This window comes from Hypanus sabinus, unplaced genomic scaffold (assembly GCF_030144855.1).
Source record: "Hypanus sabinus isolate sHypSab1 unplaced genomic scaffold, sHypSab1.hap1 scaffold_264, whole genome shotgun sequence".
Lineage (NCBI taxonomy): Eukaryota > Metazoa > Chordata > Chondrichthyes > Myliobatiformes > Dasyatidae > Hypanus > Hypanus sabinus.
Window position 1 is genome coordinate 214,589 of NW_026780770.1, and position 22,785 is coordinate 237,373.

The 22,785-nt window shown below is 43.6% G+C and overlaps 1 protein-coding gene across 8 annotated transcripts in view; it reads left to right on the forward strand.

Annotated features, from left to right (window-relative positions):
* Nucleotides 1-22,785, forward strand: part of LOC132388098 (NACHT, LRR and PYD domains-containing protein 3-like) — a 218,859-nt gene that overhangs the window by 171,303 nt on the left and 24,771 nt on the right. For 7 of the 8 annotated variants that reach the window (XM_059960456.1, XM_059960454.1, XM_059960461.1 and 4 more), the window contains one exon: nucleotides 20,580-20,813. In XM_059960456.1, the coding sequence (XP_059816439.1) occupies nucleotides 20,597-20,813 (217 nt within the window). In that variant the 5' untranslated portion in view covers nucleotides 20,580-20,596. Of the gene's footprint in view, nucleotides 1-1,287; nucleotides 1,488-20,579; nucleotides 20,814-22,785 lie in introns of all 8 variants that reach the window. The other variant, XM_059960458.1, reaches the window with a different exon arrangement.

Consider the following 22,785-nt stretch of genomic DNA (forward strand, 5'->3'; position numbering starts at 1 on the left):
GAAACAACCCCACACAAACAGCAACAACACCTCAGGCTGCTGTTCCCGATGGAACTCGGCGTTTCACACCATCATCCGCTCAGTACGAATCAACAAGATTCAGACGGGCTCCGCTCCTCTCTCTGCAAACGGATCCGCAGTTCCCTCGGCGGGAGTTCACAGTCAATACAGATCAGTAAAAACTACTTCTTGCTCGCTGAGAGTTAACACAGGCACACCTGAAGGATGTGTGCTCAGTCGACTGCGGTACAATCTGTCATGTTTGTATTGTTACGTACTTGTGGTACATGACAGTGGTACCTTTGTCACGTGACTGGGGTTGAAGCTATACTGGACTTGAGGTAATGGTCTTGTGATGGTGGATTGACGTCATTTTCCCGCCAGCAGAGATCAAGTGACAGGTTTTTTTTCAGGTTATAAAAGGAAGACCCCACCCTGTGAGGACGGGCAGTTCGTGGCTGGATTTGCCAAGTTGACTTCATGCTACTGCGTGATTTACTGTGATAACGCAGTTTAGTTGAAAGATGAAGTTTTATCTAATGCCTAAAGTTTAAAAGGTCATTGCCAGCAGGTTCTTTACAATTCTGCTAGGTTGAGAATCAGTGGAGAGTGAAGATCGGAGTTCGGGAGTTAAAGATCGAGGAGAATCGATTTCTACGGTGAAACGGGTTCGGCCTTTGTTTGATCCTTATTGGGAAGGATTTCGTTGACTATTCTCGTGTTAATCCCTGGGAATAACAGAAAGGATTGAGGATAGTGTGGAAGGAAAGTTCAGTGCCTTTAAGCCGTTCCGTTTCGTAAACTCTTCGTGGGAAAGGTTCGACGCCGGGGATCGAAGCAAAGCGACGTGAAAGAGAATTTAAATCGTCTTATAAAGTCTCTCCTTTTAAATGGACTGTGAGCATTTCGAACTTTTGGCAATACCACTTTAAAGAACTGTTTTTGCAATATCGCTTTAAGAACCGTTTGAGCTGCCGCACAGCAGTTGATTTCCGGTTACGTTGGTGTTTGTTTACTTTTGGGGGGTTTGTTTTCTGTGTTTAATAAACGTGTTGTTTGTTATAAAAACCCTTGCCGAACTCATACATTTATTGTTGCCTGAATACGTAACAGTATATCTAAACTTACCTACAAGATCTGTGATGTATTCGCATGCTGTATTCTTAAGAAAGTTTTGTTGTTAGAATCTCAGCTGACCGAGAAAATTGCAAAATCTTGCGAAATTTCACGGACGTACATGTATGTGTAAGTCACGAGAGTCCTTTCCCCGCTCCCATTTTACCGCAGATCTGCCTTGTTTCCGAGGCTCCGCCCCCAGCTCTGATGATATAGATTACAGTCCAGACTTCCCTTCAGTTCTGTGTTGAAGCGGGTCGGCGGCGGCGGCGGGTCGTTTGTAGGATCCGGATTAGGAGACGACCATCACCCCCAGAGTCGGGAATCCGGGGGAGGGTTCACTGTCCGGGCGTGAAAACAAGTTCTCATCGGTGAGTACTGAGGCTGGTCGCCAGTGTGGACGTCTGATGTAAGGTAATGCACCCAGTTAACTTCCCCGATCTGGCGGCCTCTCTGCGCTTGCTGGACAGAACCTGCCGGGGTCGGTCTGACTTGTGGGACCTTCACAACATACCGACTGAGATGAGCCGCCGCTCAGCCCCTCTTGCCCTGGTCCTGGGAGCGAGATGGGGTGGTGATACCGTGACCGCACTCATCCACTGAGGTTTATCCCGGGAACATTACCTTCCTCACCCGGTCCCTTATCGGGTCCAAACTTCACCTGGATCGATAGCCAGTGTCTACAATGATTTTACATCATTCCAGGGCGCGGGAAGCGGCCCTTCCACCTGTTGTGTTCTTGCAGACAGAGAAGGTTAACCCGAGTAATCGCACTTTCGGGACACTGCTCCATCTGTCTGAGTAGATCCATCTTTCACCCGTTCAGACAAGGCAGTGAGATCCAGATCTCTCACGGCCTCTCGTTCTGGGTGGCCATCGTTGTATTTATTTTTGTTGAATCCATGCCACTGTTCCGACTTGCCGAAGCGCAGTCAGTGTTTTCTGTTTTATAACCCCATTAAATGCAAGAAATAAGCTTTTTCCAGTTATCTGGGCTTGTCAGAAGTGTACAGTGTACATCGAGTTAGACTGTGGGATCAAGAGTCCAACTTATCACCGGGGAACATTCAATGTGCTTACAACAGCAGCCTGAATGGTTTCCTGGAGTCTGGTGCTATGTGTTTTCAATGTTATTTTAACATCTTCCATCCGGCTGAGAAGAGAGAATAGCGAGGGTTATGAGGATCTTTGATACTGCCTGCTTTACGGATGCAATGGGAAGTGCAGTCACAGTCCAGGGAGGGGAGTCTGGTTCCCGTTATGTCCTCAGCGGTGCCCACAGTTTCCTGCAGTTCCTTGCAGTCAAGGGTAGATGGTAGCCTTATGAAGGCGTTATGTGCCGGGATGGGACACTTTATATGGCGTTTTGATAAGGTCTGGGGAGGGGCAATGTGCCTAAGCCAAAGTTATTGTTGTTTGATCTAGGCTTGTCATTTTAGTATCTTTTTCTAACGTTTTATTCAGTGCCCGTGTATCGCTGAATAACCACCAGTGACTGTCCTTGATCCCTCACTCACATGGCTCCATCTCCTCATTCACTCACATCTTGTGCAACCTCTCTCCAGCCCGTGTGTACCCACCTCAATGATGTACAGTATATCAGTAAAGTTACCTGTAACATTTGACTCATTGTGAAGTGTTATCTTGCACATTCTATCTCACTGAGTTTTCCAGGAATCGGTGTTGTTAGCTAGAACGACAAGACGTTTAATTGAATGCTGCACCACCTAGTAGGGTAAGAGCTACAAGCTACAAACCCGGGTTATGACAGGAGAAATTCTAGCATGGATAACGCAGTAGTTGATATGTAAGAGACAAGGAGTGTGAATAAAGCGAGGCTTTACTGTTTGAAAGATTCCAGGGGAAATTACACGGGGGTGAAAGTGGATTGGATATTGTAGGGAATAGCACGAATGGGTTGAAAGACCTGTTTCTGCGCTGTTAGAGAATGAATCTAAATTGAGCGTCTCACTGGCGTCGCAAATGCTCAGAGGAAACACGTTGTCAGGCCCTGGAGATTTAAACGTTCAATTTCACTTCAAGAGAGCAAGCGCCTGTTCTGTAAACAGTATATGTTTATGTACATGACTTGACGAACGTTTCCTCATTTCTATCGACTCTTTCTCTGTCTCTTAAGTACATGGCAGAATGGACCGTCGAAGCTGTTTTCATCAGTAGTGGTCCAGGAACTAGGAAGAAAACCTCACAATCTATTTAGTTCTATCTAGCAACCTAATCCTCCATCATTCTATCCAGTAGCAGGGGTCGAACTTGATTGTATTGTCAAATGCAGGTTTACGTAATTCAAATGTACAGAAATTTGATAAACTTTTTCATCGCTTAACTAAGCAAAGACGGAAACGTCAGGAATATCAACACAATATAATGTGTTTTGTAAATAACAAATTATCGGCATTTGAAGCAGATTGATCGTATTCAACAAAGTCTTTTAATTTGAAACAGCTTCTCTTTAGATGTGTAGAGCTGGAACTAGCAGCAGATTGACTGGATGCACCTCGGAAGGGTCGAAACAGCAACTGGTATTTTCACCAAATTGGCTAAGTGTTCAGTATTCATTGTGGTCATAAGGAAATTCAGAGCATATGTGGTTTAGAACGTCACTTCATTTTTCGTTTAATACTGGTGGGGCTTTTCCTCAGTCACCAGGGAAACAGCCCACCAGAACTACAAAGAGTGTTGGAGCTTTTTAACACTCTGTAGTCACAGCCCTTTAGTGGAGATTCAGTGGCCTCAGGATCCAGTGTGGATTAGAGGATGCTTTGAGCATTTACTGTATGGAATATATGATGACTAATCAACGTTGGGATTGTATTTATGCAAATCTTTCTAGAATGTCACAATCATTTTGCAATCAGTTAATATCTGTACATCAAAAGGAAAGAAAAAAACCCTTATACTCTGTTTCCAGGGCTATATTTACCATTTAGTATTATAATATTTTGTTCCTGCTCCACTACGGGAAACGTGGCGGCTAACTGATTTGGTGTAGATCCCACTCAACAATAAAATGATCAACAATATGCCGAATTTATCTGTGGAGACAAGGTATAATGTATCCGGGGCCATTTTGTGAACCATGGCGCAGAGGTCAACCCGATCCCCGTCCAGACAACGGTTCCTCAGGTTACAATTCTGTCATGTAGAATGTGTAGGTGGAGGAGTGTTATTTTTTCGAACTGTGTATAGCTGAGACGCTGCAGCACATTAGCGGCAGAAAGGAGTCCTGGGGGTGTTGGACCATCTTGTTGCTTCTACAGACGGCACTGGGCATTCCTCCCTCCGCGATAAAGCAGACGTCTCGGACAGATAAGCACGGGTTGCGGGAATTCTGATTACACTCTGCTGTGTGAGGCAAGGGAAAAAATGTGCGAACCTCTGGTATATCACAAAGGTTTTGACACGTATAAAAGACCCCTCGTACACGCTGCTCAGGCGTATGAGGTAATGCGTTAGTGTTAATGCTCTGTGCTCACATGTTTGGTTCTGGAGTCCCTTTGGAAACAAAGAAGGGAATAAGTTGCCCTTCCTTCCCTCACAGTGAGTGGCTGTGAGTTAATGGGCTGTTCCGTGTTTGCAGCAGTAAACATGGACCGGGGGTTAGTGTTCAATCAGTGTTTGGAAAGTCCCTCTCACTGTTCCCTTCGGTCAGATAGTGGAAACCAAACAGAAACTGCAGAAGGAGAAGGTAAAGACAGACGTCTCGGTATTACAGAAGTACCAGCATTACAGTGGTATATAGGGAATTACAGAGGTATGAGAAGGGAAATTGGCCAGAATTGATTGGAAATGATGGGAAATTACAGAGCAGCAATTTGTGGGAAGCTGGAGGGTTGGCAAGGTTGCAAACACAAACAGAAGACAAGAAAAGTTATTAAAAATGTAAAGTTTGAATACCAAAGTAATCGAGCCAATAATACTAAAGAGGTTCCTAAACGTTTCTTCAGATGCATAAAGTGTAAAAGAGAGACACGACTGGATATCGGAACGCTGCAAACTGGGGATATAGTAAATGGGACAAGGAATGGGGGCCGAACTGAATAAGTATTTTGCACCCGTCTTCATGGAGGAAGACAGTGGTAGTATATTGGTAGTTCCAGCTGTCAGGGGGCATCAGGTGTGTGAAGTTACCATAACTGGAGAGAGATTTCTTGGGAAACTGAAAGGTCTGAACTTAGATATGTCACCTGGACTAGATGGCGTGTCCCCAGAATTCTAAAAGCGGTCGCTGAAGAGATCGTGAGACGTTAATAACCTCCTTTCAAGAATTACTAGCTTCTCTAATGGTTCCAGAAGACTGGAAAATTGCAAATGTCACTTCACTCTTGGAGAAAGGAATGGTGCCAGTTTGTCTGATCTCAGTATTTGAAAAGATATCGGAGTCTGTTATTAAGGGTACTTGGAGACCAGACATAAAATAGGCCGTAGTCGGCATGATTCCCTCAAGGGAAAATCTTGCCTGACAAATCTGATGGAGTTCTTTGCAGAAATAACAACCATAATATAGAAAGGAGAATAGGTTGATGCTGTGTATTTGGCTTTTCAGAAGATCTTTGTTATGTTGTCAGACATAAAGCTGTTTAACGAGCTACGAGATCACAGTATTGCGAGAAAAAAATCTGACATGGATAAAACAGTGGTTAATTGGGAGGGAGCTAAGCGTAGGAACAGCATGAACCTTTTCTGAATGGCTTCCAGTGACTAGTGGTGTTCCTCAGGAGTGTGTGTTGGGACTGATTATATCTACGTCATATGTTAAAGATTTGGGCGATGGAATTGATGTCTTTGTTGTAAAGATTGCAGACCGTATGAAAATAGGCGGAGGGGCCTTTGTTTTGATGAATTAGAAAAGGTACAGAAGTACATAGACAGATTAGGACACTCGGCAAAGAAGTAGAATACAATATACGAGAAGTATATGGTCATTCATCTTGGTAGACGAAATGAAAGGGATAGCTATTTTCTACATACAAAAATAAACTGAGATGCAAAGGTACCTGGGGGTCTTTGTGCCGCACTTGGAGTATTGTGAGCATGTTTGGGCCTCTTATCTTCGAAATGAATGTGCTGAAAATATATAAGATTCAAAGGTTATTCACAAAAATGATTCCACGATTGAATGTCTTGTCATATGAAGCACGTTTGATAGTTCTGAGCCAGTATTCACCGGAATTCAGAAGAATGAAGGGTGACCTTTTTAAAACCCGTCGAGTGGTGAAAAGCCTTGATAGACTTGCTGTGGAGATGATAACCATATATAACCATATAACAACTACAGCACGGAAGCAGGCCAACTCGGCCTTTCTAGTCCGTGCCGACTCTTACTCTCACCTAGTCCCACTGGCCCGCACTGAGCCCATAACCCTCCATTCCTTTCCTGTCCATATACTTAGCTAGATTTACTTCAAATGACTATACCGATCGTGCCTCTACCACTTCTACTGGAAACTAATTCCACACAGCTACCACTCTCTGAGTAAAGAAATTCCCCCTCGTGTTATCCTTAAACGTTTGCCCCTAACTCTCAAATCATGTTCGCTTGTTTGAATCTCCCCTACTCTCAATCGAAAAAGCCTATCCGGGTCAACTGAATCTATCCCCCTCATTATTATAAATACCTCTATCAAGTCCTCCCTCAATCTTCTACGATCCAAAGAAAAAAGAACTAACTTGTTCAAACTTTCCCTGTAACTTCGGTGCTGAAACCCAGGTAACATTCCAGTAAATCTTTTCTGTACTCCCTCTATTCTGTGTTTCCTCTGGTGGGATAATCTACAAGCAGGTGACAGTACCTCAGAAAAGAGAGGCGCCCTATTAGAACGGAGTGTGCTGGAATTTATTTTACCATGGTATGTTGAATCCGTGGAAGTTTTATTTTGCCACAGACAGCTGTGGTGGTCAAATCTTTGTGTATATTTAAGACAGAGGTTGATTGATGCCTGGTTGGTCAGAGCATGAAAGGGTATGGTGAAAAGGCAGGAGATTGGGAATGAGAAGAAACTTGGATCAGTCATGATGAAACTGTACAGTGGACACGATGGGCCAAATGGCCTAATTCGGCTCCTATATCGTATGGTCGAATGGAGATAGAACATATCAGAGAACGTAGAATAGTACATCACAGGAACACATTATTTTTGAATTAGACTCGGAATCAGTTTCCTGAAACTTCTTCTAAATCACTCAATTTTTAACACATCCTTTCTCATGTTAGGGGCCGAAACCTGCTAAGGATACTCCAAGCGTTGCATCATCAGGAATTTATAAACTCTCAACTGTACATGACTTCTTTTATATTACAGTTCTCTTGAAACGAATGCAGAGATCGCATTTGCCCTCTTTACTACAAATAAACCTATATATTAACTTGTAAGGAACTTGTAAGGAACTGCCAAGACTCTTTGTGCCTGTTGACATTTTTTTTTAATTTTGAGCCCAGCTTGTCCATTATCTCCACACAATTAAAATTGGGAATCTGTTTGTTATTCGCATGTACCGATGTGCAATGAAAATCTTGTTTTGCATACCATCATACAGATCAAAAGAACACAACAGTAAATTAAGGTGATATAAGGTAAAACAATAACAGTGTGTAACAAAGTATTATTGTTTCAGAGAAACTGAAGAGCAAGTAGGCATATGGTGCAAGATCATAGCAAGTTACATTGTGAGGTTAAAATGCATCTTATCTAGTTGGGGACCATTCAATTTGCTTATAACAGCAGAATGGATGGCGTCCTTGAATCTGGTGGTTTGTGTTTTTCAGTGTTTATTCTTCACCCCAGATGGAAAGCGAGAATATCCAGGATTGTAAGGCTATGCTGCCTGCTTTGCTGATACAACTGAAAGTTCAGACACAGTCACCGGCAGGTAGTCTGGTTTTCCTGATGCCCTCAGCCGTCCACAGGTCTCGGCAGCTCCTTGAAGTCACGAGTAAAGCAGGAGCCGTCCGAACACTTAAGGTATCCTGTTGGGGATACTGTCTACGGCAGGTTGATGAAATTTGCTGAGGGTCAAAGGTCACATGACAAAGTCCCTATTGTTTGTTCCATCTCTCTCATTTGAGAATATTTGTATGCAATAAAAGGTATTATAAATTTAGTATCTGTTGTATTGCTGGAGGACCATCTGTGAGTGTCCTTGATCCCTTCTATCACCTTGGCAATTCAGCTTATTTTGTTCAGGCTCTATCCTTTTTTTTGTCATGTCAATGACATATATCAAACATCCCGTTCAACCTCAGTCCAGCCTGCATCGCACCAGCTCAATAATATATATCGGGCATTTTGCTCAACCGCTGTCCAGCCTGTATCCCGCCACCTGAACGATATATACCTACCATCGTGTTGAACCTCAGTCCAGCCTATATCCCGCCACCTCAATGATATGTATCATTTGCACCTCTTGTCGCAATGAGTCATTCAGGACTCAGATGTTGTAGCAAGAACTACCAGCGATTTAATGGAAATCAGCCATTACAATATTAGTTTCACAGTTACAAATTTATTGCAGTATTAATCATTGTCATAATGAAACTCACAGCAGATGATGTGAAATCAGGCATTTCCCCTTTCGTTTATTTTCGGTTCCTTATCGTTTGAGTGTGCCTTTCATTTGTAGCTTGTTAATACAGCTAACTGTGGGACCATTTTCAAAGACTGTGAATCTGTATAGCAATGTCAGTTTATTTTGTCATACACGGAAAATATTTCCCATTCACAGTGTCAGTCATACCCTGGTTTATCTTGCTAAATTCCAACAATTCGCTGTTGTCGGTATTAAATTCCCTCTACTATTTTGTAACCTGACTTCCCAGCTGGTCCAGAGCACAATGCACCTTTGGCAGCCTTGCTCACTGCCTGCTACATCCTATCTCGGTATAATCCACATATTTGCTGCTCCAGTTTGCCACATTTTCAACTGTCATCTAAATCATTAATATCAATGCCAAACTTCCAGTCGATTTCCCTGCAGTACCTCGCGAAACTCATGCCTCCATTTGGACAGTCAACGATCTGCAAGCAGTCTCTGTTTTCTCCACTTGCTTCATCCTGAGTTCCAATGATCTTTCCCTTTCGGACTAGCCTCCCATGCAGAACTTTGTCAATCGCCCTGTAAATGTCAATGTAGGCAATGACACCCACTTTCCCATCATCAATCTTATTATAAGTTCCTCAAAATCTCAATAACTTGATTAGATATGACCTGCCAGTTTGTCTAATCCTCGGCCAGTCGTCCGAAATCCTATACATTCCGTTTCTTAAATACCTTACAACGACAAACACAAGACGGATGGCAGGCTCACGTCCCTATAATATCCGTTCTAATATTTCGAGCCTTTCTAACATATATAAGCAAAACTAGCTGTCCTCACATTCTTGGTCATTTTGAATGTCAGTGCAAGCGCTCGAACAGTTTCAGCACTAGCGCCTCAGAGGCTAAGAGCGAACACGTTGTCCGGCCTTTGTGATTTATCCATTTAAATTTACCTCTAGACAGCAAGCTGCTGTTCTGCAATCTGTACACCTTCTAGGACTTGACTAACCTTTCTTCATTTCAATAATCTGTGTATCTGTCTCCCATGTAAATAGATGTAAAGGAAAGTCATTGTCGATCTCCCCCATCCCATTCGGCTCCATACCTAGATGTTCAGGAGTTCTTTTGTGACAGTGAATGGGGCAGTAAGGAACCATCGGGTATGATAAATAAATTTTCTTGCTAGCAAAAGGTCTGTTAGTCCTGGAAATGTGCTCATTGTAGTTTTTGTTTACAAAGTTCTCAAGAAGGTTTTCTGGAACGAAAAGCTTTATGCATGAGGAACATTTGCTGGATCTGGGCCTGTTCTCTAAGGAGGTGAGTTGGCGCTATAGGAAAACCTTGTATGCCTGGATACGCGGACGGGAAGAAGATGTTTTCATCATCAGGGGAGTCCAGGATCTGAGGGCACAGCCTCACAGTCCATTCAGTTGTAAATAGGACCCTTCTCCTCCATCCAACAATCTGTTTGGAATTTCGCCTGTATTGTCAACAAAAGTTTTCCGCTTCTCGAAAGTACATTAATTTGATAGAATTATTGACATTTAATTCAGGAAAGAAAGAAAATTCATGGATATCATTGTATTTTATAATATTGTATTGCAATGTATTGTATAATAACCCATTACCGATAATTAGGGCAGACAGGGCGTATCCTGCAATTAAAATTTTGATTTTCAGCCAGCTCTACACTTGCTGAAAGTTCCGTAGAACTGAAGCAATCAGCGGATTTACTGAATGCACCTCGAGACATGGTTGAAACCACAACTGGAATTTTAGCTGCCCCATTACCAAAGAGTTGAGTTCCCAGTGTTCATTGTGTTCATAATGAAACTCAGATGATTTGAGGTTTGGTCTGCTGTTTACTTTTCTGGTTCGTTCTGGTGATCCACTTCATCAGTCGCAGGTGTAACAGGTTCAAGGGGTGTTGAAGATTTTCATCTCTCTCTGGTCACTGCCCCTCAGTAAATGCCTTGATCATTTACTGTATGGAATATATGATGCCTGTGTTGGAATGAATAGAAAACTAATGAATGTTGGGATTGAATCTCTGCAAATCTGCTCAGGATGTCACAGACAACTTGCACTCAGTGAATAGTTGTGCATCAGAAGAAATGAAAGATCTCAACTGAGTTCCAAGTTTACTATATTACATTAAAGACATTTTCCTCCTGTTACACTACCGGAAATATGCCGGCTAATTTACCTGGGAAGAATCCCACTCCACAATAAAATAATGAACAAATGTGCTCAATATAACTGTGTAAACAAGTTGAAATGTATCTGTACACACTTTGTTCCCGTACCCGGGATTCAAGCCCGATTCCTGTCCAGAAAAGTGTCATCAGTTTTCAGTTTCGTCACGGGTTAATGGAGGAGTCTTGGGCTTGAACTGGAAATAGTTGAGACATTATAGCATATTACCGTCAGCACAGAGTCCTGGGAGTTTAGGACCATGGGTTATAATGCTGGTATAGGGACTCCAGGAATATGGAACTTGCAGAGTTTGTCTTTCGGATAGATTGCGCTTCTACAGGTGGATCTGGATGGAACTCCTCCCGCAATGAGGGAGAGGTTTCGGGCAGATAAACAGTGCTTGTGGGGAATCTCTGATTGCCGAATGGTTAGATCTGTTCCTCTTCCCACAGCTGTTCCTTACCTGCTGAGCTTTTTTAGTAATTTCTGTTTCAATTTATTACTTTCACTCTGGAAACATTTAAATCTCTTGGAGATAGGTCTGTGGATAGGCCGTCATTTTGTGATAGTTAGAAGAGCAGAAATGAAACCTCAGCTTTTATCAGTAAATTATGCAGGTACCAATTTACCTGTCATTCCTGGAAATATGTTCTGTACAGCTTTTGCTAACGAGGTTCACAATAATAATGTCAGGACTTGGGCTTCATGGACGAAGAGCATTTCATTGCTGTTAACATGTGCTCAGTAGAGTTGGGAAGGATGGTGCTGGGGGGGGTGGTGGTGGAGGTTTGTGAAATGAAATGGATATTAATAGATTTGTTCACTGGGATTATAATATTTGTCTTCCACATTTAAATTTCTATCAGTTTCGTCTTTAGGAACATAGAACAGAAATATTTTGTTCGTCCTTTGTATTGTTAAGGTGCTTTATTATCTCTCTGATTAAAGCGAGACCTGTGGTGAGAGCTTTATTGGAAGAAAACCCCAAAACCACGAATGTAGACGAGGGAACAACAAGAAGTTAAACAGCTGGAGGACTGAGAACATAAATTGGAGAAAACCCTTCTGACTCGGAGATTCCATTGATTCAGTCAGGAGAAAACTTGTTGAGTCTCATTCACTCAAACACTGGTGCTTTAGACATTACATACCTGAACAAAGGAAGGTAGGCACTAATTGGAGTGAGACAGAATGTGCATAAAAGTAACAGTTATGCACCTGTGAGATCCAGTTGCAATCACTCCATTACTGGTATTGTGCTGTTAGCCGCCCAGCTCTGTAAAGTCGCTCACATTCCCACACAACGTTTGTTCACTTTAATATCTTTTATCTTCCGAAGTAACTTTTGGTCAGTTTAGATATTTCCTTGCTTGGCCGTGTCACGTCATAATAATCTCATTATTATTGGATTGGGGAGCATGCCTTGTGAGAAGGTTGAGTAAACTCGGCCTTTTCTCCTTGGAGCGACGGAGGATGAGAAACGACCTGATAGAGGTGTACAAGATGAAGAGAAGCATTGATCGTGTGGATAGTCATTGGATTTTTCCCAAGGTTGAAATGGTTGCCACAAGAGGACACAGGTTCAAAGTGCTGGGAAGTAGGTACAAAGGAGATGTCAAGGGTAAGTGTTTTATTCAGAGAGTGGTGAGTGCGTGGAATGGGCTGCCAGCAACGGTGGTGGAGGCGGATGCAATAGGATCTTTTAAGAGGCTCTTGGATACTACATGCAGCTTAGACAAATGGAGGGCTGTGGGTAACACTAGTAATTTCTAAGATAGGGACATGTTTGGCACAGAAACGAAGGGCCTGTATTATGCTGTAGGTTTTCTATGTTTCTATGACGGATCCATCTTTCATCCCCTCCACTGTCTCGTGTCTACAACAACAGAACCCCCGACTATTGAGCTGCCAGTCCAACCACTCCTGCAACAATGGCAGGAGGATCATAATTCCGGGTGTTAATCCATGCCCTGAGCTCATACGCTTGTTGTACGATACTTCTTGCGTTGAAATATACGCAACTCTGGAAATGAGTCGCACGATGCTCAACTTTCTGTTGTTTCTGACTTTGCTTGAGTTGTTCACAACATCTTCCTCCACAACGTCTTCCCGAACTGCTCTGACACTCTGGTTCCCATCTCCCTGCAAGTCTGGTTTAAACCGCACTGTTGAAGATGAAAATATGACTTCCACTCCAGTTAATGTGTAACCAATCTCTTCTGCTCGGGTTCCAACGTCCCTGTAAGAAAACACAAAGATCCAAAATTTTATGCCCTCCCTCCTTCGCCAAACCATAAGTCACAAGCTTTCTTCCGGCCTGAATACCACGTTGCACTGATAGCAATCCTGAGATTACAACGCTGGAGTTCCTCCCTTTAACTCATCACCTAACGCCCTGAACTCTCTTTGCCGAACCTTGTCACTCCTCCTACGCCATCACTGGTACCGAAATGGACCACGAGTTCTGGCTGTTTGCCCTCGCAGTTTAGAATGCTGAGACTGTATCCGGGATTTCCCGGACCCTGGCTCGCGAGAAGCAACATAACATCCCGGAATCTTGTTCTCATCTATAGATCCTAATTTCCGTTCCCATATCTAGAAAAATAGAGGGCTATGGGTAAGCCTGTTAATTTTTAAGCTTTTGGACAACTTTGCGGGTCGAAGGGCCTGTATTGTACTGCAGGTTGTCTATATTTCTATGCTCTATCTACCGAATGCCCAGTCACCATAGCGCGCATCTTTTCCACACTTCCGCTGTAACTTTTCCGTGCTCGGTCTACCACAGACAGAAAATGCAAGTTAACCTGTAGGGAGTCTTACAGACGAAGTCCCAAGGCCCTTTGCGCCTCGGTGTATTGTATTTTCTCCTCATTTAGAAAATAGGCAACATTTTCATTTCTTCTACCAAGCTGCTTACTTCTCGATACTGTATTACATTTACCCCTTCTTTGCACATTCCTAATGTCTAAGGTCTACTGTAGCTCCTCAAATTCCTCAAAACGACCTGTCCCTCCTCCTATCTTCATGTCTTCTGCAAAGAGTTAAATAAGGCCCTCAATTCCATCATCCAAATCATTGCCATTTAAATTAAAAATAAGCGGTCCCAAGAGGCACCCCTGTCGATAACCTCAAGTCACCGTCAGACAGGAAGAAAAGCCCCATTATACTTCCACTCTTTGTCTCTTGCCAAGTAGATACTCTTTTACCCATGCTCGAATATTTCATACAATACCATAGCTTGTTAAACACCGTCAGGTGTGGCACCTTATCAAAGTTCTTCTGAAAATCCAAGAACATAATATCGATTGATTCCCCTTGAAAAGCCCTGGTTGCTATGGCCAATTTTATTAACTGCATCCACGTACCCCGAAATCATATCCTTAACAATCAATTCCAACATCTTCCGAACCAGCGAGATGAGACTAACGAGTCTCTAATTTCCTTTGTTCTGCATCACTTCCTCCTTGAGATCGGAGAGGTTTTTGCAATTTTCCGATCTTCAGGAACCATTCAGAAAACATGTAATTCTTGCAAGATTATTGATAATGCGCACACAATCACTTCAGCCATCTCCTTCATAAACCTGGTGTGTACATTATCTGGTTATGTAACTTGTCTGCCTTCTAGTTTTCCCAAGAACCTTCTCTCTAGTAATGGTAACGTCACACATTTCATGTCCCTTAACAGCTGGAGCAACGACCATACGGCTAGTGTCTTCTACGGTGTTGCAAAAACATTGAGCTCGTCGGCCATTCCCTTGTCCCCATTACTACATCTCCAGCATCGTTTTCCAGTGGTCCGATATCCACTTTCGCCTGGATTTTACACTTTATGTATCTGAAGAAACTTTTGGTATCCTCTAGTATTATTGGCTAACTTACTTTTGTACTTCATCTTTACTTTCTTTATGACATTTTAGTTATCTTCTATTGGTTTAAAAAGTTTCCTTTGCTTCGGCTTGCTAGTAATTTTTGCAGCATTAACTGTCCTATATGGCATTTATGGCGGTTTTGATTAGCCATTGTAAGCCATGGTTGTGCTATCTTGTCACTAAGACTAATTCTTCTTCTTTGGACGTATGTATCAGGACGTTTCCGAATTGCCTACATAAATTCCAACCATTGCTGAACTGACTGCATGCATGCTGTTGTTATTTTCCAATCAATTCTGGCCAACTCCTCTTCTATGCCTCTGTAATTTCCGTTACTCCATTGTAAAACTGATACATCTGACTTTCACTTTTTTTCTTCTAATTTTAGGGTGAATTCAATCATAGAATAAACACTTTCCCCTAAGGGTTATTTTACCTTAAGCTTTATAAACAACTCTGGTTCATTGCACAACGTCCAATACAGATTAATTCATTCCTTAGTGGGCTCAGCCGTCAGCTGCTCAAAAAAGCCATCTCGTAGGCTTTATCGGAATTATCCATTTTGGAATCTCACACCAACCTGATTTTTCCAATCTACCTGCATATTGATATAGCCCATGGCTATTGTAACACTGATATTTTGGCAGAAGTTTTCTATCTCCTGTTGAAACTTGCAAAGACCACATCTTAAATAGTATATTACTCCAATAAGGGGATTTTGTTACGCTTGCAGTTCCTTAGTTCTATCCACAAAGACTCAACACCTTCCGACCCGAGGTCACCTCTTCATAATGACTCCATTTGTTTTGCTACCAACAGAACCACACCGTCCCCTTTGCCTTCCTGGCTATCCTTTCGATACAATGTGTATCCCTGGACATTGAGCTCCCAGCATCATCTCCTTTCAACCACGATTCAGTGAACCCTGAAACTGTTCTGGTCCGGTCCGGAGCCCGCAGTCCAGGACTTGATCTGGTCCGCCGACTCCGGACTCCGAGTCTTGTGGCCGTCCCTCCTTTGAATCTTGATCCAATAAGTCACACCTGTGGATCGTCGTGCCTTTTTGGACTCAAGGAGGCGCACCTGATGCCCATCGGCTGGCAGGTGTAGATAAGGGGCTCCGGAACAAAGTCCAGTTGGGGGGTCGTTCTGTTTGTCTTGTCCTGCTTCTCTTGTACGCTCTGGTCCAGCTGTTCCGTCCGGTTTTCCTTGCTGGCGCTATCGCGCTGTTTGCCTGTCTATCCCGTTCTACCCGTTCATCATGGCTGCCCTGCTTGCGCTTTTCGCCTGGATTCGTTCTGTTCATCCTGTTCGCCCCGGCTTGGTGCACTCACCGCTAATCAACTAGCTCTGTGAGTCAGTTCCAGAGTTACCCTGGGCCGAGTCCCCTACTTAAGACAGGCCAGGTTACCGTTGCCTGGCGGAGGACTTTGCCTCATTCCTACCCCTCGCTTCCGACGAGATGTGCCCCGCACCTGCTCAGGTTTCCCGCGTCTTGCCCAGTCCCGTGTTCCTGCCTGGGAGGCAGCTCTGCCCAGGAGTTATGCAGCCCGCCAGAGGCTCTGTTCACTGCATTCCTTGTCCGAAAGATCCATCCTCTAGCCTAGCCAAGACCCTGCCTTGCCATGAACTCCAGGGTCCTGCCTGGCCATGAACTCCAAGACCCTGTCTGTTCATGAACTCTAAGACTCTGTCTGGAAATGAACTCCAAGACCCTGCCTTGCCATGAACTACAGGGTCCTGCCTGGCCATGAACTCCACGACCCTGTCTGTTCATGAACTCCAAGACTCTGTCTGGAAATGAACTCCAAGACTCTGCCTGGCCATGAACTCCAATACCCTGCCTGGCAATGAACTCCAGAATCCTGCCTGGCCATGAACTCCAAGACCCTGTCTGGCCATGAACTCCAAGACCCTGCCTGGCCATGAACTCCAGGACCCTGCCTGGCCATGAACTCCAAGACCCTGTCTGGCCATGAACTCCAAGACCCTGCCTGGCCATGAACTCCAGGACCCTGCATGGCCTTGAACTGCAAGACCCTGCCTGGCCATGAACTCCAGGACCCTGCCTGGCCATGAACTCCAAGACCCTGTCTGGCCATGAACTCCAAGACCCTGCCTGGCCATGAACTCCAGGACCCTGCATGGCCTTGAACTGCAAGACCCTGCCTGGCCATGAACTCCAGGATCCTGCCTGCCCATGATCTCCAGGATCCTGCCTGGTCATGAACTCTAATACCCTGTCTGGCCATGAACTCCAAGACTCTGCCTGGCCATGAACTCCAAGACTCTGCCTGGCCATGAACTCCAAGACCCTGTCTGGCCATGAACTCCAGGATCCTGCGTCAGCATGAACTCCGGGATCCGCCTTGTCTTGCCTGAACTCCGGGAACCGACTTCCTCCTACCTTGTCTGAACTCTGGGACCCTCCTGCCTTCTCTGAAAAAGCTCTGTATCCCAGGATCACCTTTGAATGCCACGTCCCTCATGCACGTCACGATTTACCCATCTTATTCTATCCTTTAGTTGTTCCTTTCCTGCCCCAGTACTTCAGTGCCTGCGTCCTGCATTTGGGTCTATTCCATTTCCCCCTATGACAGAAACATCGTATCTACCAGTCTGTAACTGATCTATAAATGTATCAATCTCCATTTTGTATGCTGCACGCATTAAAGTATGACACCTTTTCTACGGCAGTTCACATTTTTCGGTTGTTTCCGCGTTTTGTTTACAACACATCACGTTGACTGCCGTTTTACTCTGTCATCAGCCTCTCCTTGCTATGAGTCTCACTATACGTTGTCCATCTAACTCGTATTCAGCACTATCGTGCTGGTTCCCATTTCTCTGCCAAATTAGTTTAAACCCACTGGAACAACTATAAACGACACGTCGGCAAACAGTTAGACCCCAAGGGGTTCAAGTGAAGCCCATTTTTTAAAATGTCTTACCTTCCCCAGGAGAGCTCCTAGTCATCCATAAATGAGAACCACCAGCCCCTGCATCAGTTCTTCCATCACGCATTCACGTGCCAAATTATCCCTTTCTTACCAGCACCCGTACGTGACACAGGTGCAGATCCAGGGAGACCTGTTTCTCAGCATTCCACATCGCTCCCTGAAACCCTTACTCACATTGTCTACCGATGTCACTGGCGTCAAAATACACCAAGGCCTCTGGCACTTCACCGTCACCCTTCGGAGTGCCATGGACACGATCCTGGCACCAGGGATGCATCATAACATCCGGATGTCTCCAGCGCGTCTAACGAACAACGTCTCTGTTCTTCTAACTAAGGAATCTCCTATCATCACTGGTCTACTTCTCATCTCCCTACTTTTCTGAGTCACAGCACCGGACGCAGTACCATACACCCGGTCACTGTAGTTCCCACTGATAGGTGGTCCCCCTCAATGGTAACTAAAGTTCTATACTTATTATTGAGGGGAACGGCCACGTGTGTGTTCTCAGCACTAGCTGAGCGTTCACTCTGTCTCCCAAAAGTCACCCAATTATCCGTCGGCTGGAACTTAGGTGTATCTACCTACCGGATGCTCCTATCTATCATCCTCTCCAGTATGTCGAGATTCATCATGCAGCTTTCTCTCGGGAGCTGCAGCTCAGTTCACGGGATACATGTGTTTATCTGGGAGACTAGATGTCTCCCAGAATTCCCACATCCCGCGAACATTGCGGAACAATTCCCACGTAGCCATTCTCACGATACTATGAAGTCATAGACGAGGAATGAACAAATAAAAGCCGAGGAAGTAACTTACAAGACAATTTACCTCACGCATACCTTATCTCAACAAAGCCACTCTCAAGTCTGTCACGCTCTGAAGAACGGCCGCTCGAAGAATGGACGTCCCGCTTGTATCTGTCTTATTTTATTGACTCTTTCTAATGAATATTTTTTGCTGATTCGTCTCTCCTCAACAAAGAGAAACTGCCGAGAAGCTCTTCCGTTAAAAACTCGATTGAAAGCTAAATATTTAAAAGCACTCCCTGACGTCGATTGCACAACTCAGATAAAACTGCCGCAAAACTTTCCTTATTAAATATTCGACGCAGTTTTGAATGAAATATAGCTCTTACGATACTCTGCCTGTTGCTGATTGTTCGCTCTTCGAATCAGACAAACTGCCGCGAAGTGATGCCTCAAAAATCGATCGTCATTCCGACTAAGAGAAAAGTGAGTTAGTCTGATTAAGAGATACAGAAAATTGGCTAGAAATTCTGCTCTTTTAAACCTTCAATGCGGATATCACTAAACGGTAGCTGCTTTTACGCAAATGCTAGGAGAAGTACACATCTCCTATTTACTGTCTGGCAATGTCAGGATTCATACTCTTCCAAATCTGTGTTTATCGCCACTCCAAATTAAAATCATCTTAATCATTCATCCAAAGTTTATGAATTGAACAATATCAGACGGTTATGTCTCCCATCATTCTTGTCTTACTTCTAGGAGTTTGTTTTTTGTTGAAATGTTTAGAGATGCGCAGTATTGGATATACTGTACACCACATGTACCGATAACAAAAGTGCATATTCTGGCACGCAATGACTTTACACAGCCTCACTTAGAAGATATTGCAACGATGTTTAAGAAAATCTTGTGTTTGGATGAGACTAAAGTGAGACTAATTACGCATCTGCCAGGTAATATCATCCCTACTGTGAAACCGTGTGGAAGTTTCAGCATATTATCGGGATGCTTTTCAGCAGCAGGGATCTGGAAATCTGTTCAGGATTGGGGGAAGGAAGAATGCTGCTAAATATAAATAAATCGTGGCTAAAACTTGTTGGTCTCTGACAGTCAGCTTAAGCTGGAGAGGAAGATCGTCTTTCAGCTGTACAACGACCCAAAGGATATCGCCAGGACAAAAATGGAGTTGCTTCAAATAGAGAAAACTGATGTCTTGGAGTGGCCCAGGCCACTGTAAAAAAACAAAAAAAAAATCAAAAACTGCAAGGTAAGCAGTTTAAAACTATAGACCTGTCTTTGTTCCGTTAACAGCTGCTAGAGGTGATTCAAATAATTACGGAGCAAAGACAGGTCTATAGTTTTAAACTGCTTACCTTGCAGTTTTTGATTTTTTTTTTTGTTTTTTGATCATTTAGAAACATAGAAACATAGAAAATCTGCAGCACAATACAGGCCCTTCGGCCCACAAATTTGTGCCGAGCATGTCCCTACATTAGAAATTTCTAGGCTTGCCGACAGCTCTCTATTTTTCTAAGGTTCATGTACCTATCCAAAAGTCTCTTAAAAGACCCTATCGTATCCGCCTCCACCCCTGTTTCCGGCAGCCCATTACACCACTCACCACTCTCTGTGTAAAAAGCTTACTCCTGACATCTCCTCTGTGCCTACTCACCAGCACCTAAAACCCGTGTCCTCTTGTCGCAACCATTTCAGCCCTGCGAAAAAGCCTCTGTCTACCCACATGATCAATGCGTCTCAGCATCTTATAGACCTCTATCAGGTCATCTCTCGTCCTCCATCTGTCCAAGGAGAAAATACTAAGTTCACTCAACCTGTTCTCGTAAGGCATGCTCTCCTGATTTTGGGCTCAGCTGTTGAACAAAAAGGGAGCATGTGATTCACAAATACAATCCATGGATCAAAATCCATGGTTGTAATATTAATTTATGTGACCCAAGGATCGGGGGCTGAATACCGTTTCAAAGTCGAATCTGGTCAATTGAGGAAGCCGCTTATTTGGGACATTGTTTGAAAGTCGGAATTTCTATCATTTATTTGGGACACTGTACCACTTAATTGGGACAGGAGACTGCTGCTTCATTATCTTTAACCTGGGTTTGCATTTTGCAGGGAGCAACGCAACTGACATGGGTGGCATACTTTCATGCTGCGGAGCTCTGCTGGAACGCTGCTGCAAGGACAGAGTAGCTGATCGTGCCACAGAATCGAGTGACAGTGAACGAAGAGATTGTATCGAACGTACTCAATATAATGGAGATCCAGAGGCAGAACCCATTTTACATGAAGAGGCTGCTTTCAGCACAGATGTTTTGGAATCGTCTGAAAGCTTTGGAAATAGAGCAGGTTAGTAAATTTCAAGCAGTTTCAAATTAACCATTGAGTATCATGTAAAATATTACATAAGAACACTGCCTAATTCTGAAATTGGTGAGAAGACAGCTTACTATGTCAGCAGATTATAAAAGGACAGACACGTTTGATTACTCTGCTGGACATTTTTATAAAATGTAGCTGTTGAGGTAGATGAGCGTGAGTCAGTGGGCATGTCATACAACGTATTTCTCCATCCGTTCCTACATCGAGCACGGGGTAAAAATCCATGCCGCCAATTATACGCATACGTCGAACTAACCTATCAGCCCAAACGTCTTTGGAGTGTGGAAGAAAACCGGAAGCCCATGCGTTCACGCAGAGAAATATCGACCCCATAGGCAGAGCCTCTTCACAACAAACCTGGCACAAGTTGAACAACCTTGCAAGGAAATATGAGCATACCCTGCTCAGTCATATTTTGCAAAGCTAAAAGGGATTTATCCGAAACGGATGTTGGCTGTAATTACAGCATGAGAAGTGTCAGCTAAGTACTGGGCAAAGCGGGATGAATACTGTTCAACATTTCACTTATTAAATTTTAACTTTTTCATACTTTACCATTTTTTTTGTTTCCATTGTGTAAAGGAGCACGTGATCCACAAATAAAGAAGTATCATTTAAATCGATCAACATCTCTGGTTGTAATAAACATTTATGTGACTCTAGGGTGGGATTGATTACTTTAATAAGGCAGTCGAATCCTTTAATTGGGCCATCAATTAATAGGCCGGACGCTTATTTAAGACACCTCCCTAAGAAAACAACTCAGATCGAGAAAATATCTGCGATTTATTTCATTTATTTGGGACATTTTGCCACTTAATTGGACCAGGAAACTGTAGTCAAATAAATCTTCCCTAGCGTCAGTTTCTAATAGTTCTTAACCAGCATCAGCTCCGTGTTTCATTCCGCTTCAACATGGATTTGAAGTTTACAGATAGCAAAGCAAACGAAATGGGAGGAGCACACAGTAAAATTCTATCAGAAAACCTACCGCATGAGGAGTGTGATCATGCCACAAAATGGAGTGAAAATGAACACAAAGATTCAAAAGCTATGCACAAGTGGAGCCAATTCTCATAATGGGTTTCCCTTTGACATAGATGTTCCGGAAGTGTCTGGAAGCTTTGAACCTGAAGCATGTTGGTAGATTGCAAAATAGTTTCAAATAAACCATTGAGTACCTTGTCAAATACTTCATAAGAACTGATTCTGACATTCATGAAACGATAGCATACAGTTTGAGCAGGTTTATCAAAGGGCAGACATGTTTAATTAGAAGCTTCACATCAAAAGTAGCCGGACAAATCGATGAGCAGGAGCCAGTGGACTTGACATACAGTGTACACCACACCCCATCCCATCCTTCATACAACACGTCAGGATATGTTCGCGCCACCTAATATATGCAAGTAATCAATTAAGCTACTAGCCCAAACATGTTTGGAATTCGGTAGGATACCGGAAACACAGGGAGAACGTATAGGCTACTTAACCAGCTGCGGGATTTAAACGCAGGTCGCTACTGCATAAAGACACTTTGCTAACCGCTATGCTACAATGCCGCCCTAACCTAAAATCCTAAACTGTTCAAACATTCCCTCTAACCGAAGTCCTGTAACTCAGGCACATTGCTGTATATTTTTCTCTGCGCTATATCAATCTTATTGATATATTCCCTATAGCAGGCAACCAGAACCGAAATCTGGGTTATTAAGCTGCCAGTCCTGCCTCTCCCTCAACCAAATCTCACCAATCGCTACATTATGATCCATATGCTAAGCTTATAGGCCTTATGAACAATATTCCCTGCACTAATATAGACGCAATTGCAATCAATTTCCATTCATGAATTTATGTACAGGCCTGGCATATTTTCCGTGCAGCTCCTCCACTATCTGCCCATTATCCAGTAATCGTACCATCTGTCCAGTGGTTCCCA